The sequence below is a fragment of the Kryptolebias marmoratus genome, linkage group LG5 (assembly GCF_001649575.2).
Source record: "Kryptolebias marmoratus isolate JLee-2015 linkage group LG5, ASM164957v2, whole genome shotgun sequence".
In the NCBI taxonomy this organism is placed as follows: domain Eukaryota; kingdom Metazoa; phylum Chordata; class Actinopteri; order Cyprinodontiformes; family Rivulidae; genus Kryptolebias; species Kryptolebias marmoratus.
This window is the reverse complement of record NC_051434.1, coordinates 17,772,394-17,787,514: the sequence shown is the minus strand read 5'-3', so window position 1 is coordinate 17,787,514 and position 15,121 is coordinate 17,772,394. Positions and strand designations below refer to the sequence as shown.

Here is a 15,121-nt window from a genome sequence, read left to right as displayed (position 1 = left end):
ATTCATCTCTGTCAACATCTCTTTGAAGTCAGCTCTCTCTCCTCTCCAAATCTTTTTTTCTTTTTTTTATTATTATTCTCTTTGAACATTGCGTCTCTCGCCGATAATATTTAACTATTCAGACAGGAACAATGCAAAAGTCAAATCTCCATCCAGCCGCTATAGCTTCTTCCTAAAGACGGGTAAATTTCTCCGTAATGTGAAATAAAAAGGGACACTGATCTCGGCGATTGCAGATTCATTTTTCCCCGTAGGTGAAGTTTTAAATCAAAAGTTCGTTCAGCGCGGAGCCAGTTTTACTGCAGTGCTCCTCTTTGCTTTACAGAAACACTGAGCACGCAGTGAGGTTACGTATATGACACCACTCTACCGCTTCTGTGGCGTCTGTTTACACATGAGATTTGCCTGTTGAGGAAAAACCAGACCATTCTGTACGTGTCACGCCGTACATAATGCATATACTGAACAAGGGTCGGATTGTTTTCTTTTTATGTAGAAAACGGCGTTGTCCGATGCACAATCGTTGCACTAATTGATTTAAATCAATGACCTGAGCTCCAGCTATCACAGATATTGTCCCATATTTCGGTAAATGCTCCTAACTGTACATGTACTAATTGGTTGAGGTTAAGACTGAAGATTAGCCAACAATATATGTTAGCGTTTTTAAAAAAAGGGGGCCATTTTAAAGTTGGTTTCTGTGCAACAGTAAATACATGCTGTTAGGCCTACATTAAACACAACACATTTTTTTTGGCTTTAGCTTGATTCTGTTATGTTCATGGCGGTGTTTATGTTTCCATAATTAGATAAGGACTGCTGCACATTTAGTGCAAACTGCAGCGTTTGTGCATGAAAGATGTCCTCATTGAGCAAAAACTGAAAGTTTAAAGATTTTAAATGACCAAACAGCTCGACTGAAGAGACGAGGTGGTGCGTTTTATCCAGATGCATTTTTAGAGGCTCCCCCTTTTTCATCCTTACCCGTCCTTACCGAGATGTGATTTTTCTTGTGGCGAACAGGCGAGGCCAACTTCCTGGAACTAAACGGCGCGCGTTGCTTCAAACCCTGGATGCGTCACTCAGAACTAATGGCTCCTTCACAGATGTGCAAATGAGCCATGCCGTGTGCACGGTTTGTGAATCGAGCGGTGATAAAGACGCCAGCGAAAACCGGATTTTCTTATTCCTGTTTGTCGTCCCGTACACTGCGTAAGCGAGTTTTCACGTCTTTCACGTCACCTTGAACCGCTTTTAAGGGGGATCGATTATGAAAAACTTGATTTCTGTTCTTGAGAGCATTTATTCGAGAACATCTATTCAGCAGCAGTTTAAAAACTGAACATATTTCGGTCACCATGTAGATGTGATTGTTTTTTAATAGGCGGGACATTCTGATTTGCAGGGGGATATGAAGTCATGAGGCTTCACCTTTGTAATTCCAGGTGTTTTTACACTAAAGAGACGTCAGTGCTGTCGTTTGACTATCTGTTAGCGAAATATCTCATGAACCAGTGAACGAATCTTGATGAAACTGTCAGACAGTACTCAGTGGATGTGCATCTAACACTGATTACCTTTTGGAGTGAACCCCATTCAAGATGGCCGCCACAGCTCGGCGACCTTGACAAACACGAAGATGGCTAACTCTCTCATGAATCACTGAACGGATTTTAGTGAGACTCTCAGAAAGGGATGAATAGGTGTTTATCTGCAACTTGTCAGCTTTTGGAGTCAGTCCAATTCAAGATGGACACGTTGGCTATTCAAATTTTCCCAGCACGAAAATGGCTATAACTCAGCCGATTTAACAGATACTGAGCTAAAGTTTGGTATGGTAGTAGCTGAGCATCATCTCTTACACATACACGTACAACCAGCGCCAGCCCGATCAGAACAGGCTCGTGACACGGCGCTGCAGTGAGTCTGTTGGTGCTTTAACAAGCGAAACTGAGGCAAACGGGACCCTGGGATCCTCTCTGCTACTGTTTCCTGGTCTTCAGTATGCCAAGCGTTGCTGCTGGCTGTTGCTTTGAACTGAACAGGCAGACATAAAAGTGATATCAAACCTCTTATGTAACTCTTTCAAAAAAAACAAAAAAGGAGCAAAATGTCGACCTTATTCCTGATATTTTACAGAACTTCTTGTGTTTCGTTGTCTGTGAATGAAAAGACAACAACGCAGAGATTTCCACATGTACATCATTATTTCATTTCTGTGTTTTTTTTCTTGCGTTATCCATTTTGTTTATCTTTTCTACTCCAACGCAGGTTTACAATTAAAAGCTGAGCAATTTGGCGCCTTTTCTTGAGTCCCTCTTCTGCCCGTCTGAAAACGCCTTCCTGCCTGCCGCTCCCTGTGTTTCCTACAGGAAAGTGGAGACAGAGACTTGGGAGCTGTCTTTGAGGAAAGACTCTTAAATAATGCAGGTGCTTAAGTAAGCTTGTCGGGACGAATTGTAAAAGAAAGAAAAAAAAAATTCACTGAACCAGAGCCTGTTAGGGAGAGAAAAGGAGGTGGAGGGGAGGAAACCGCGTGACTTCGGCTCTCCAGAGTTCTGCTCACACAAACGCACGGGTCGAATACAGAACGTGGCAGGGAACGTGTGTGTGTGTGTGTCCATCTGATGGAGACGGACAGGCGACGTCCTGATGTCCTCTCCTGGTAGGCTCTTCCAGGGTTGATGACTTGTGTGACTTCCTTGAATTATTGAATGCAGGACATCAGAGCGGCCGAACGTTTCATCATTTTTCCGTATTAAATAAAGAGGAAACATGACTGACACGCATCACACACTCGTTAAGAATTAAAACACACACACACACAGGAGGCTGTCAGCCTGTTGGGGGAAATCACTTCATCGTACAGCACAGCGCTGCCCCCTGCTGATGGTTCAGCGAGTTGCACCTTCACCCCATAAAGAGAAGATGTTGGTCAAATATTTGCGGCGTTCAAGACGACCGATGCTGGGATTGAAACACCTGTGAGAAACTCAAGGTAAGACGCGTCGTGTCGGGCTTCAAAGCATCCACAAATTAAAAAGAAATAAGTTCACTCGCAACTTTTTGCACTTTTTTTTTTTTTTTTACAGCTCCTTCAGTACACAGGCGCTACATTTTTTAAGTAGCACCTTTGCTGTAAATGAAAAAGTATGATGAAACATAAAGAAAGCACAAAGAGGGTGAATACTTTTGAAAACACACTTTTTACCTTCAAAACTTTTAAACTTGCCAAGAATGAACTTCAGCAACTAGTTATTTCTTTTTACTTCACATACTTTAATGTAGTTCAAAGTATTGACATATATATATATAAAATTTGTGTATTTCTGAATAAATTTTATTTCTATACAAAGATGACACAATAAAAAGTCCACAATAACGTGTTGGTGTGTTCAAGGCAGTACTAACAATGAAAAGAAAAAGTTAGGCCTGTAACAACAACTGGTGACTGATTAAAAACTCTATTTTAAATAAATATCACATAAATTGATTTTCAGAGTGAAAATATCAGTCAGCCTTCGAGGCAGAGGAGGCTCAAAAGCCACAAACTGTTCATATGCATTGTGAGATTAGCAAAGCTGGTTGTGCCGCTGTTATTATGGGATGGCGGTCCCGTTTATGAACAAGTCTGATTTAGGGCTGACTTCATTCATATAAAAATATCTGCATTTATAAATTGTAACTACATGATGTTTTTGCTGCTGAAACACAAAGTTTTCGGACAACAAACGCCGACATGACGGCGAACGTGCGCTCTGTTGATACTAATGTTTGCAGACACAGCAGATTTAGGCCCTGTCCACACTAAAACGGGGATTTCTGCTGCATTTGTTGCCTACCGTCCACACATGAATAGCGATTTGGGGGAAAAAAAAAAAAAAAAAAAAAAGAATTTTTTTTAAAGTAGAGAATTTTAAAAACTCCATATACGTTGGATCCATGTGGACCCGAGACACGAAGCTTGTCATAAATCAAAGAAGTAGCAGCTTGTTCGGCCCAATATCACTTTGTGCTCCAAACACAAGCAAATGTTGAATTTTGCACCTGTTTTTTCTGGCTTCATCCTGAACCTGTCGCTGTCAAATCGTGATCGTGTGCTGAAATGGTTAAGAACTGAGAGGGGGTTTTAAACATATCAAAGCAAAAAAAAAAAATAGGCAGGTTTCCTCTCCAGAGCAATTTGTTCTCTGTATTTATAACATCTAGTGGCGCAGCATAACTATTCCAGCATTTTTGTTCGAATGTGTGGACGGAGGAACATATAAACAGGCAAGGAAAAGATCTGTTAAAAAAACAATCTGGAGTAGTGTAGATGGAGCCTAATATTATTAAAATATATTTAGTGCTTTAGTGTGCAGGGCCAGAAGGCTGAGCTGATTCCATCCAGAAAAACAAAAAACTGTTTCTGTAAAAAAAAAAAAAGCAAGAACAAAGTTAAGAAGCCAGACGCTTCGTGATGTCACGGTACTTTGACGGAAGACGGCCACAGCGCTCCTCGTTTGTTGCCGGCGTCCCTCTCTGCTGTGCTGTGGCAATCAAAAGCCTGAGATACGGTCCTTATACGAGCTGAAACATCTGCGAGCGTTTCCATTGGTGCTGCCCCAGTCGGGTTCTGTGAGCCAGTCTTCAGGCATCACCCCAAAGTCCAAGACCTGGGGGTTAGTACGCAACACTGCCAGTCTGAGAGGATGGGGTAAAAAAAAAAAAAAAGGGAAAAAAAATTTAAAAAAATAAATTTTTGGAATCATTTTCTGATATATAGAAACTATATATACAGTTTATATGTGACAAAACCAAAACCAAGACAAAGTAAATCAGGCTACAGAAACACATCCACTCTCTTTCAATTTGAGGGTTTTACGTATCAGGACATATGTAATAAATCTGGTCATTACCAAGTTCTAAAATGATTCCAATCTAACCTCAAGTGGACAAAAACACACAACAGATTCTGCTGTGTCATCATTTATAAAACAGAAACAAAATGGAACCCAGAGAAACTCAATGGATCAATAAAAAAACTAAGTCAAACTTGTAAAACCGCCTTTAGCAGTAAGTACTTTAAATCGTCGTTTTCTCCATGACTATGAGTCTCTCACATGGTTGTGGAAGACGTTTGACCCACTCTACTTTACAGCGTTGCTTCAGTTCATTGAGGTTCGCTGACATTTGTTTCTGTGCACCATTTCAGTGAAGTTACGGTCTGGACTTTCATTGGACCATTACAACACCTTGGTTCTTTTTCTTTTTGGCCATTCTGTTGTAGATTAGCTGCTGTGTTTGGGATTGTTGTCCTGTTGCATGAACCAGTTTGGTCCAAGCTTCAGCTGTCAGACAGACGGCCTCACATTTGACTCTAGAGTCCTTTGGTCTACAGAGGAGTTCACGGTCGACTCAGTGACTACAAGGAGCCCAGGTCCTCGGCTGCACAGCAGGCCCATTACACCTGAGGTCATATTTGAATAGTTGTGAACCTGGTAAAGACCAGATCTGTTCTATTATGTCCTGATTTGTAAAACCCTACAATTGGGCTCTTTCACAAGACACCTCAGGCCGAGACTTAGCCACCTTCTGGCCTGATGCTCCTTTGCGCCGCAAAGCGAGGTAATAACAGAGCCGAAATGGTTGACGTGAAAAGGTAGGCCGGCTTTGTGGTTGAACAATGTGACGAAGTGATGACGTATGCTTTTGCCGACCACCCGGCCAAAGGATATCAATGCTGAAACAACAACGTTTTTTTCTAACAAGTGTTTAAACGATGACAAACTGGGGACTTTCTTCTTCAAAACCCCCGTGGCTTTCAGCTGCATTTTGAAGCATAAGGAAGGCAAATGGCAGCAGTTGTGCATTTACTTGCAATATTATGTTGAAAGTAAATAAAATCGACACACTGAACTCATCCACCATGTTGGGAGAAATGTTGTCCAGGAGAAGTTGAGTAACACGTAAAAGCAGCTGATTTTTGTTCCTCTTTAGGTTCCGCCCTGCTCACTTCATTTCTGAAATGCTCACATCTGGGTGGATCCATCTGTTTTATGAACGGCCAATGGCGCCCTAAAGGACGAAAGAGCTGTTTTATAAAACAGCCCATTGAAAGAGGTGGACCTCCTTTTTTCCATGACTGCAGTTTGAGAACAAATTTATTACTTTAGCTAGTCTTTTAGTGTCACTTTTGCTGCAAAAGAGGTCACAATGAACAGCTGCAGGAGTTGGCTGATATTGTCTTTTTCAACACTTCCAGCTTAGATCAGAGATGTCAGGGAGAAGAAGTGATCGGCGCCACCTCACGGGCAGTGTGTGCGTTCCCCCGCTTCTGTTGACGTTTAAATTTCACCTCCAGGTTAACAGCTTTTGACTACTTAAGGACACGGAGGTCACTCGGAACGAAACGGCGACCTATTGCTCCGCTTTCGGTGCCGCGACACAAACACAGGAACTGCTCGACAATAGCGGCCGTGTGAAGCAAAGCGATTCCAGCTGCAGCAGCCCGGTCGCACAAACACCACAGAGGAGGGCTCTCAAAGCAACACATCAGGAACAAGCAGAGAGACAAGCCGTAATTTTAAATCAGCTGTTTTTCTAAATCGATTGAAGAGTTTATCCATTGGGGAATAAAATACTAAAAGGACTATTTCAAGCTACTGGCTGACACTAGAGATGTTATTTGGTTTGGTAGTGACTGAATGGAACAGACTGACGGGTTAGGTTAGTGATTAAAACTACCACATGAAACCACGGTTGACAGTAACGCTGAACTTTACCTGGAAATGAACCATAGCTATCCAGAGCACAGCTGGAGACACAAACACACAGTAGACTGAGCACAGCTTTGAATTTAGCACTGACTCCTTACTGATTGTGCATCTTTTTGTTTCAGCGTCTTTAAAAGAGACTGGGAGGGCTGTAGGCTGCAGTACACAGAAATCATCAGCGAGTGGCGCCGTGAGACCGAGTGAACGAAAGGGGAGCCGCGTTTACTAAAGGACTGGACAGAATCAGATGAGGAGGTATTTTATTGCCAAAAAGCAGAAAAAGAAAATCAACCAGGATTCACTTTTAAATTATTTTAAATGTTTATATCGAATATCTCACCTGGAAAAGGCTTCGTCCAAACTGTCTTCTGTTTCCTGGAACAAAATGGGATCTGGTTGTACTCTCAGATACATCAGACATGACTCATATTTGATGCTTACAATCAATTATAAATCACAAGCTTTCGTGTAAACACCTTCCTGAGGAATTTCTCATTAAATTCAACTGGTTAAAGCAGTACAAAAAACGGATCTTAGTAAAAAGAAAAGAATCGTTTGTGGCTGCCTCGCTTCTCAGTCTGCATAACAGAGCCGAAGCCAACAGAGAGGGCCGTACCAAGACTGGCTTGTTGTTGGTCTCAGAGGGTCTGTGGTTGTCCGGCTGACCCGTGTTCACGCCGTCCTCCAAGTCCAACAGGTTTTCTGTGGCAACATCTGAAATGAGGAGAGAAGAAGGAACAGTTACAATGTAGAGACGTAATATGCTAAAGCCCCCTTCATCTTGGAGGAGGACCCCGTAATGGCGATAAAATCTGCCAGAACTTGGCGAGGTCTTCAGATGTGTGTTAGGTGCACAGTGGGCTCCTCGTTTCCTGTGATGAAGTGTGATAGGTCCATGATGGTTTTGAGCATACACAACATTTCCGTACCCGTGTTGTGGTGGTTTACCATTGTGGCGACATCGTAAACCGGGGCCTGTGTGCACCAGCATGGTTTGGTCGTAGAGGATTTGAAGCAGGACTGGCTGCATGCCAAGGGTAAGACCGTAATCATGACAAGGTCATGGAAGGAAGCTGTTCGGATAACTTCCTGCCGTGATAAGGACCATGCAGGACTGGTGTCTGTCTGTCTCTGGCTGTCCTTCTTTAAAGGCGCCGTTAGCAGTCCATGCAGATACATCTGCTCCCACCATGGGTTGCTCCTACACCAACCAGAAGCCTGATACGCTGCTACCAAGACAATAAGCCACCGTGCCCTAGTTACAGAAGTTTTGTCCATATCCAGCCATTCTGGATCCATCATGCGCCATGACGTTTCATCAGGTGCAGTGGAGAGCCGACTGGGTTCCTAAGGCACGCTTGTAGACCTCTCCAACACCCTACGAAGATCATCCACAATGTGGCTAATTTTTTACGTTGTGGCACAGTCTTTATCCTGTGCGAAGGGCGTTTAATAGGTCGTGTAGGTCACGAAGAGCGTAGGGGGGCTGTAATCCAATGTGAAAGGGGTCTAACAGACAACATACAATTTCCCAAAAAAGGCACTGTCCTTATTTATCATTCATTGGGTTCATACAATAAACAAAGAAAATGAAAAGTGTGAGAATACTAAGTAAAGATTTTTTACTTTTCTGTATGAAGAAAGGAGGAAATACTGGTTCCATACAGTCAAGATTGTACTTGTTCATCGACAACAAAATTAAAATAAACTGATAAACTTTAGGTTATCTTCTTACCCGTTCCTTTCAGACTCTCCAAGCTGTTGGATCTCTTTGAGTGAGAACTGCTGCCGGCCTCTCCTGCAGAGCCGGACTTCACTCGTTTCCCTTTCTCTAGAGAGACAAACCAAGCAGATCAAAACCTGCTAAAGGTGCCACAAGGTGTGTTTCTTTCATGACGTGTCAATATGCATTTAATCGGCACACACAAGCGGCCTCGCGTACATTTGTAAAGCAGCATGTGTGAGCGTGCGAACAAAGCCACTTCCCGGACATGGAGGGAGAAGAAATCGGTGCCTACCTTCTTTGGCCACTTGCCACAGCTCGAACGCTACAGTGAAGGCCTGGGCTACGGTCAAAGCCACTGCCTGAGCCTGGACAATGAGTTTCAGACAAGAGAGTAACACCACAAAACCTGACAGAACCGTCAACTCTTGCTGTTCACTGCTGTAGCAGCAATACTGATTAAAATTGTAGCTACAGACAGTTGGTGATAATGAAATCCTGAACTGAACAAAGCCCCCCCCTCACCACTTTCCTCTTGGAGCAGAGGTAGGCGTGGCACTCCAGGGTCCCGTTCAGGGTGTTCTGAGCGATATAAGCGAACACTTTGTGATGCAGTTTGTCCACGGTGCAGTAGGAGATTCTGCGGCCCAGGTGTGACAGGTTCAACAAGCAGAGCCGAAAGACGACAGAGGTCACAGTAGGATTAATCTACGCCCCAGACAGACCGAGAAAAAAACCTGCTCTACCCTGAACGCACCTGTATATGGAGACGTTTTCCAGGAGTTTGTTGGTGGACCTGTCAGACACGACAACGCCCTGAGGGGAAACCTTGAGAGCAACCTTCTGAGGCTTCTTCCCGCTGGCTTTAGCCTGTAAAGCATTATAGAGACATTTAATAACATGTCCGACACTTTTGGTTTCAGATTAGTGGTGTCAGTGCTGATTCCTAATCTGTGAGTCCATAAATATTAAATGTTTATAGAAAATGACAGCCATCTCCAAAAATCTTCAGACAGTTCTGTAATAATCATAACAATCTTCCTTCTGTTTGCAGTAAATATTATTGATGGTGCTGGAAACACTAAGCAAGATAAGACTTATCTTCACTGATTTGGAGACAGATATCAGGGCAGCATTTGGTTTAGTCGACCCACCAGGTTCTTTGAACTCTCCTCCAGTGTTCCTGTAATAATCATTTGAACCTTTCTCTAGTGTAACTCGAAAAGAGGTAAAAGATCAGAGTGCAGAGAGTTAATCTATACAGGCTCCCCCTGAAAATAAATCTCTTTTTGTTATTAAAATGCTGTTGTAAATGACAGGATTTATAAACGCTCTTACCCCAATAAGCTCAAGTGCTGAAGCTGCTGAGTGTACTTTTGAGCTGTCTAAACTTTCTGCAAATAAACTCTTCATTCTCCCACAATTTTTACACCTCTTACGTATTTCATACACCAAAACCATGACAAGCATGAATAATATTTATTGATGAATTGATCCAAATCTGCCAATTGACATTTCTCCCACAGATTAAATCCAACATGACGGGTGCGGCCACCAAGGGGGATAAGAAGCGGGCCGAGGCGGTAAACGAAATAATGTGCGCAGCCTAGAGTACAACTTTACAAGCTGTGCACATGAACATAGGCCCTGATTCTTTTTTAAATCGGCCACAACTCAAAATTCAGTGAGTTTACAACTTCAAATTTGAGTAATTTCTTGGAACCTGGTGAGATCCTTCCTTTCCTTGCTGGCCTTCCAGTTTTACTGTGTGTAACGACTTTAAATCTCAGGATCCTGACCAACTGAAAAGACACTAAAGAGCCCCACACACCAAGTACAGTGAAGTCAGTTCGTAATTTTAAGAAAAACAAACCAACTTTGGATAACTCAAGTAATAAATATGCTGATCTATTTAGCATTTCCTCAAACTCCCCTTCAACTCTGAAAAATGTACATGGCTATGCTTAGATTTTAAACCCCAAACAGCAATAAAATAATGATCAAAGCGTTGAGTGATAAGGCGAAAATTTGGAAATGCTGAATACTAATCATGGTACAGCCAACGAATTCGTAATGACATGCTCAGACAGCAGAGGTGCATCTTTCCTCAGCACTGTCACAATAATAATAAAAGAAGGAAAGTTTAATGAGTCACCACAGTATGCTATTCAAGCTGTTGATCCCACTGATGTTAGAATAAAAAGGCAGTACAGCAGGGTCATGTGTGCTGAACAGTTTAGGATGATCAGCATGAGGGTATCTTGTTTATATCACGATATGACATTTTTTTTACTCTGACCGTGGCGATGATCCTCTTCACAGCAGCTGCTGACAGCTCCGCTCCTTTGGGCTGGTCCACGAGGGTCAAGCCAAGGTGACGGAGGTTAAAGGTCATCCCCTCTACGATGGTTTCCCGCGTGTCGGTCCAGTTCTCCGGAAGCTCTGTAGCAAAAAAACAAAAAAAACAAGACAAAAACAAAACACAACACAAGTAGGTCGACGCATTGGTCGTGTTCTTGTTGCGTTTAAATGATCAAATATTAACAGACCTTTTAAAAAAAAACATTTCATGAGAATTTAAAAAAAATAAATAGCTGTGAGAATACTTAAAAAGCTCGAGGAAAAACAGAGTGGAGGGAAAAGCAAACAGCCCGTGTTGAGCTTTAATTTGAACCATTTCATCAACTTTTTCCCTGAAGTGGAGAGACGGAACAGGGTGTATTTAGGTCAGAGGTTCTCTGGATGTAAAATAAACATTTCATCTCCAAAACAACTTTTAGAGATCAACAATAAAAGGGCAACAGAATTGGGAGCGAGCATACATGGACTCTGACATGCCGCAGCTTCCTGTTGGGAGAGCAGCGTAAATAATCTTTGCCGAACTAGGCCCCACGTGTTGCTCTAACAAGGCAATCTTCTATTTTTATTTTTATTTTACAGAAATAAAACCTATGTATTCGATAAAGAACGAAGACGTGTAAAAACTAAATGCTGGAAGAACGGGGTTTGCATGATGCCGGCTGGCCCGTGGCGGTGTTTACAGTGATTTCCTCGGAGACAGACAGGGGAAGCCAAGAGCGTTACCCAGAAATCTAGGCTCCGAGTATTTACACCTCCTCTGAGATAGTGCACACCAAGTACTCGTGCATGTTAACATGCTTAGGTGAGAGTGCCCAGTGGTAATGGTCAATAAAATATCTCAAAATTTTAACAACAAACCCAAAAATGCTTTGATAACTATCCAATCATCCATAACTTTTCCTAACAAAAGAGATGCAATCTTGATTGACGTGCCATGCTGTGCATTACCTTTGACTCCCTACTCACATCTTCAGTCATTAAACGGTCTCAGGGAGCAATCATTGAAACATTAAAAAACACACCTAACCGTGACTGAAGAGTAAAGTTTGGAGTTCAGGATGTGATGGTTTTATCTGTTGATGGTTGATGACATCATCACATATACTGCAGGAGTGGTGTCCAATCCTGGTCCTATCCTGCACATTTTAGGTGTTTCTCTGCTTTGAATGACTGAGTGATTAACAGGCTTTTGCAGAACTTGAAGACCTGCTGAAGAGCGGAGAAACAACTAACACATGCAGGACAGTGGCCCTCCAAGACCAGGATTGGACACCACTGCACTACAGCCTTGGCTCTTCTTGTGCCCCCACATCTGCAAAAAGCAGAAACGAAACCCAGAGGTTTCCAAACCAGGATCACAGGATCAAAGACAAGGGTCAGCCCTGACGGAGTCCAACCAGCACAGAGAACAAGCTCGACTTTGTGCCAAAAATGCAGATGCCAAAAACTCCTGCTTTGGTTATATAAGGACCTGATAGCCCTCAAAAACAACCCCCCCCCCCACACACACACACACACACACACACACACACACTGTTTTTAAATAGTATCTTGCAGAGTTTGAACCAGTCTCAATGATTCTGGAGGGCATTGATTTATACACTTCTAGGTGAACGAGCTTTAAGGTAAGAAGCACATTTTGCAGAGGTCATTTTTTAGTGAATGGGACAGCGTTGCATTGGCATCCAGCCCAGCAACAAACAGCTCTTCAGCAGTAAGATATTTATTGGACGGATTGGAGCACAACACCTGGGTGCACAGTCTAATTTTGAATGAGGGTGCTTTGCCCAGGGAGAGTGGGCTTTAACTAATCGCAAGTGGCTTTCATAACAAGCCGACCAATAGCTGTTAGGATATCTCAGCCTGGATTAAAGCGATCCACTGACTGATCAACGCTGTTGGTAACAGGCAAGCTACTAAACTGCTTAAAGGGGAGGCAATCATTCCAAACTGATTCCTGCAGGAAAGGCGATTATTAGATTTACAGCACAAGCAACATTTTTTTTAGGTTTAGACAAGCCGCCAGCCTGAAAATGTGGGCTCAAAGGTCAGCAACTACAACGCGTGAGGGAAAACAGCCATGTGTATGTGTATGTGTATGTGTGTGTGTGTGTGTGTGTGTGTGTGTGTGTGTGTGTGAGCTGAGACCTGCCATACATAAAAGACCAGATAAACTCACCCTCTATTGTTAATGTACATAATTATTAAACACTCAGAAATGACCTGATATAAACACTAGAAGTGTCTTACTGGTGTTCACAGTGAAAGGAAAAAAAAAAACTTCCAAACAAAAACTGAATGTGCTAAACTTTAATTCTCTATTCAAGCTGTATCCGTTGGATAAGTACCCAGTTCACAGTTTAGTAATACTGACATTTTTTCTTCGCTACTTTTTACAGTTTCAGCTCAGATACCCAGTAGTTCATGTCAGATCATCACACATCAACTCATACTCAGAGGGCTCTGCATTTAAAACTTAGGTGTTCAAGGCAGCAATATGCATTTCTTAATACTACTCTCAGTTAAATATTCTGAATCTAAAAGAGAAAAGGATAAGCTTCCATGAGTTGAGTAGCGCCTGTCCCGTTCTTGTTAATACAAACTGTAAAGCAAAACATCAAAGTAAGCCTACATATATCAGAAGGGGAGTCCTTAACTCCTACATTGCAGTACTTTTCAAATGGCCATCGCTTTGAAGATTTTCTAAAGGCGCCCCTGCTGTGGGAGGACGCCGCAGGACTTGGAGAAAACCTACACATGCACAGGAAGATACATGTAAGGTCCATACAAAAAGGTCCCAGCCGGGAGTCAAACCCAGGACCTTTTTTTTTTGCTGTGAGACAATAGTGCAGACCAGGTCCACCACTGTTCAGCCCACCAATAAGTCTTTGCCCTTTTTGTCAGATCTGTCAGTGAAACAGGTCGCTCTGACTGGCTGTTCAACGTAGTGAATAAACAACAAGCGTTAATTTAATGTAAACCTGGGTACATTTTAGAGCGAGTATTTTAAATGAGCCTAACAATCTATTTGCATGGTAATGTTTACAAGCTGATTTAGAGCTGCTACGTTGAATAGTAATAACTGTAGCAATATTCAGCCAACTTTTAAGCAAACATTGCTTGGGTTCAGGTTTTTGTCCCTGTTTACATGTTAACGATCTCTGGAAATATTAGTGTTTTTTCCATATTGTGGGGAATCAACAAGAGGAAAAAAAATGCATTCCCATAGATATGGCTGTGCTCATTGAATATGCTGTAGTTTCCATGCCAGGCAGGGTTGCCAGATAGAAAATGACAAATTAACGTACGGTTCCTTTAAAATGATTGTGTTTTGACCCAAACTATCACATGTTCTGAGTGAGGCGTGCTTTCTCAGACGGGGGAGATTATATATGTGTTGTGATTTGGCGAACATGTGCACAGAAAAGGAAGGAGACTTGACCCTAAAACTATCTTATAAAAATGGTAATTATCACATATCTGGAAACATTGATGCCAGGCTTTCAATGAGGCGCACCTGCAGTCTGCAGCATGTAAACAGTTACGTCTAAAACAGTGAAACACGGACGTTTGATTGGACCGACAGTGAGGTTGGGTTGATGCTACATGTTGAACAGGGTGAGCAGCACAAACAGCCCTCTGCTATCTGCTGTTGTTACTGTTGATCTACTCGAGCAGAACAGCTAATGACTGCAGCCCACACCACTGTGAGGGATAAACCCCGAAAAATCTCCACTCTGAGACCCTGGTTCAGAAAGCTTCGGTACACGAACAGCCGAACTGCAGCATAAAATCTCCTCCTTCACCCATAAAATAAATGGTTTACTCTTATAGAATATTGTATACAATACTGTCCCATTCCACAAGCTTTGATTGCACGTCCCAGCTGGCAGTTGGACACAATCGTTGTTTTGTGTTCAAAAGCCATTATTCACCCCCCCCCACAATGCTAGTAAAGTAAGCAAGTGACACAGCAGGAAGACATTTGTCTCCATTGGTTCTCGATGTTTGTGTGGCGCATGAGACCTTCAACTTATTGACCCTGCTTCTCCGATTCTCTTATGTTTGGTCAGAAGCAGAGAGGTCGAAAAGCTGAAACCTTTTCGTGTCTCAGGGAAAAGTTGGTGTTTTGATTGTTATGCAACCAAGAGAAGAAAAAAAAAGTCTTTCTCCTGTATTTCTCCCTCTGAGAGAATCTCAACACAGCTGCCGTCTTTGACGTCTGTGTTGATTTAATTTGTCGGTGATAACTGGAGATCTGGGGCTGAGAAGAGGGGAATTT

At 42.6% G+C, this 15,121-nt stretch overlaps 1 protein-coding gene across 2 annotated transcripts in view; it reads right to left on the bottom strand.

The window, feature by feature from the left end:
- Positions 1-3,251: 3,251 nt before the first annotated feature.
- Positions 3,252-15,121, bottom strand: part of ldlrap1a (low density lipoprotein receptor adaptor protein 1a) — a 15,914-nt gene continuing 4,044 nt past the window's right edge. The window contains exons 2-10 of one of the 2 annotated variants that reach the window (XM_017420999.3): positions 10,778-10,920; positions 9,236-9,348; positions 9,004-9,118; positions 8,774-8,846; positions 8,491-8,586; positions 7,372-7,469; positions 7,096-7,130; positions 6,765-6,796; positions 3,252-4,683 (exon numbers count right to left, since the gene is read on the bottom strand). In XM_017420999.3, coding sequence (XP_017276488.1) covers positions 4,637-4,683; positions 6,765-6,796; positions 7,096-7,130; positions 7,372-7,469; positions 8,491-8,586; positions 8,774-8,846; positions 9,004-9,118; positions 9,236-9,348; positions 10,778-10,920 — 752 coding nt within the window. In that variant the 3' untranslated portion in view covers positions 3,252-4,636. The remainder of the gene's footprint in view (positions 4,684-6,764; positions 6,797-7,095; positions 7,131-7,371; positions 7,470-8,490; positions 8,587-8,773; positions 8,847-9,003; positions 9,119-9,235; positions 9,349-10,777; positions 10,921-15,121) is intronic. The other variant, XM_017420998.3, reaches the window with a different exon arrangement.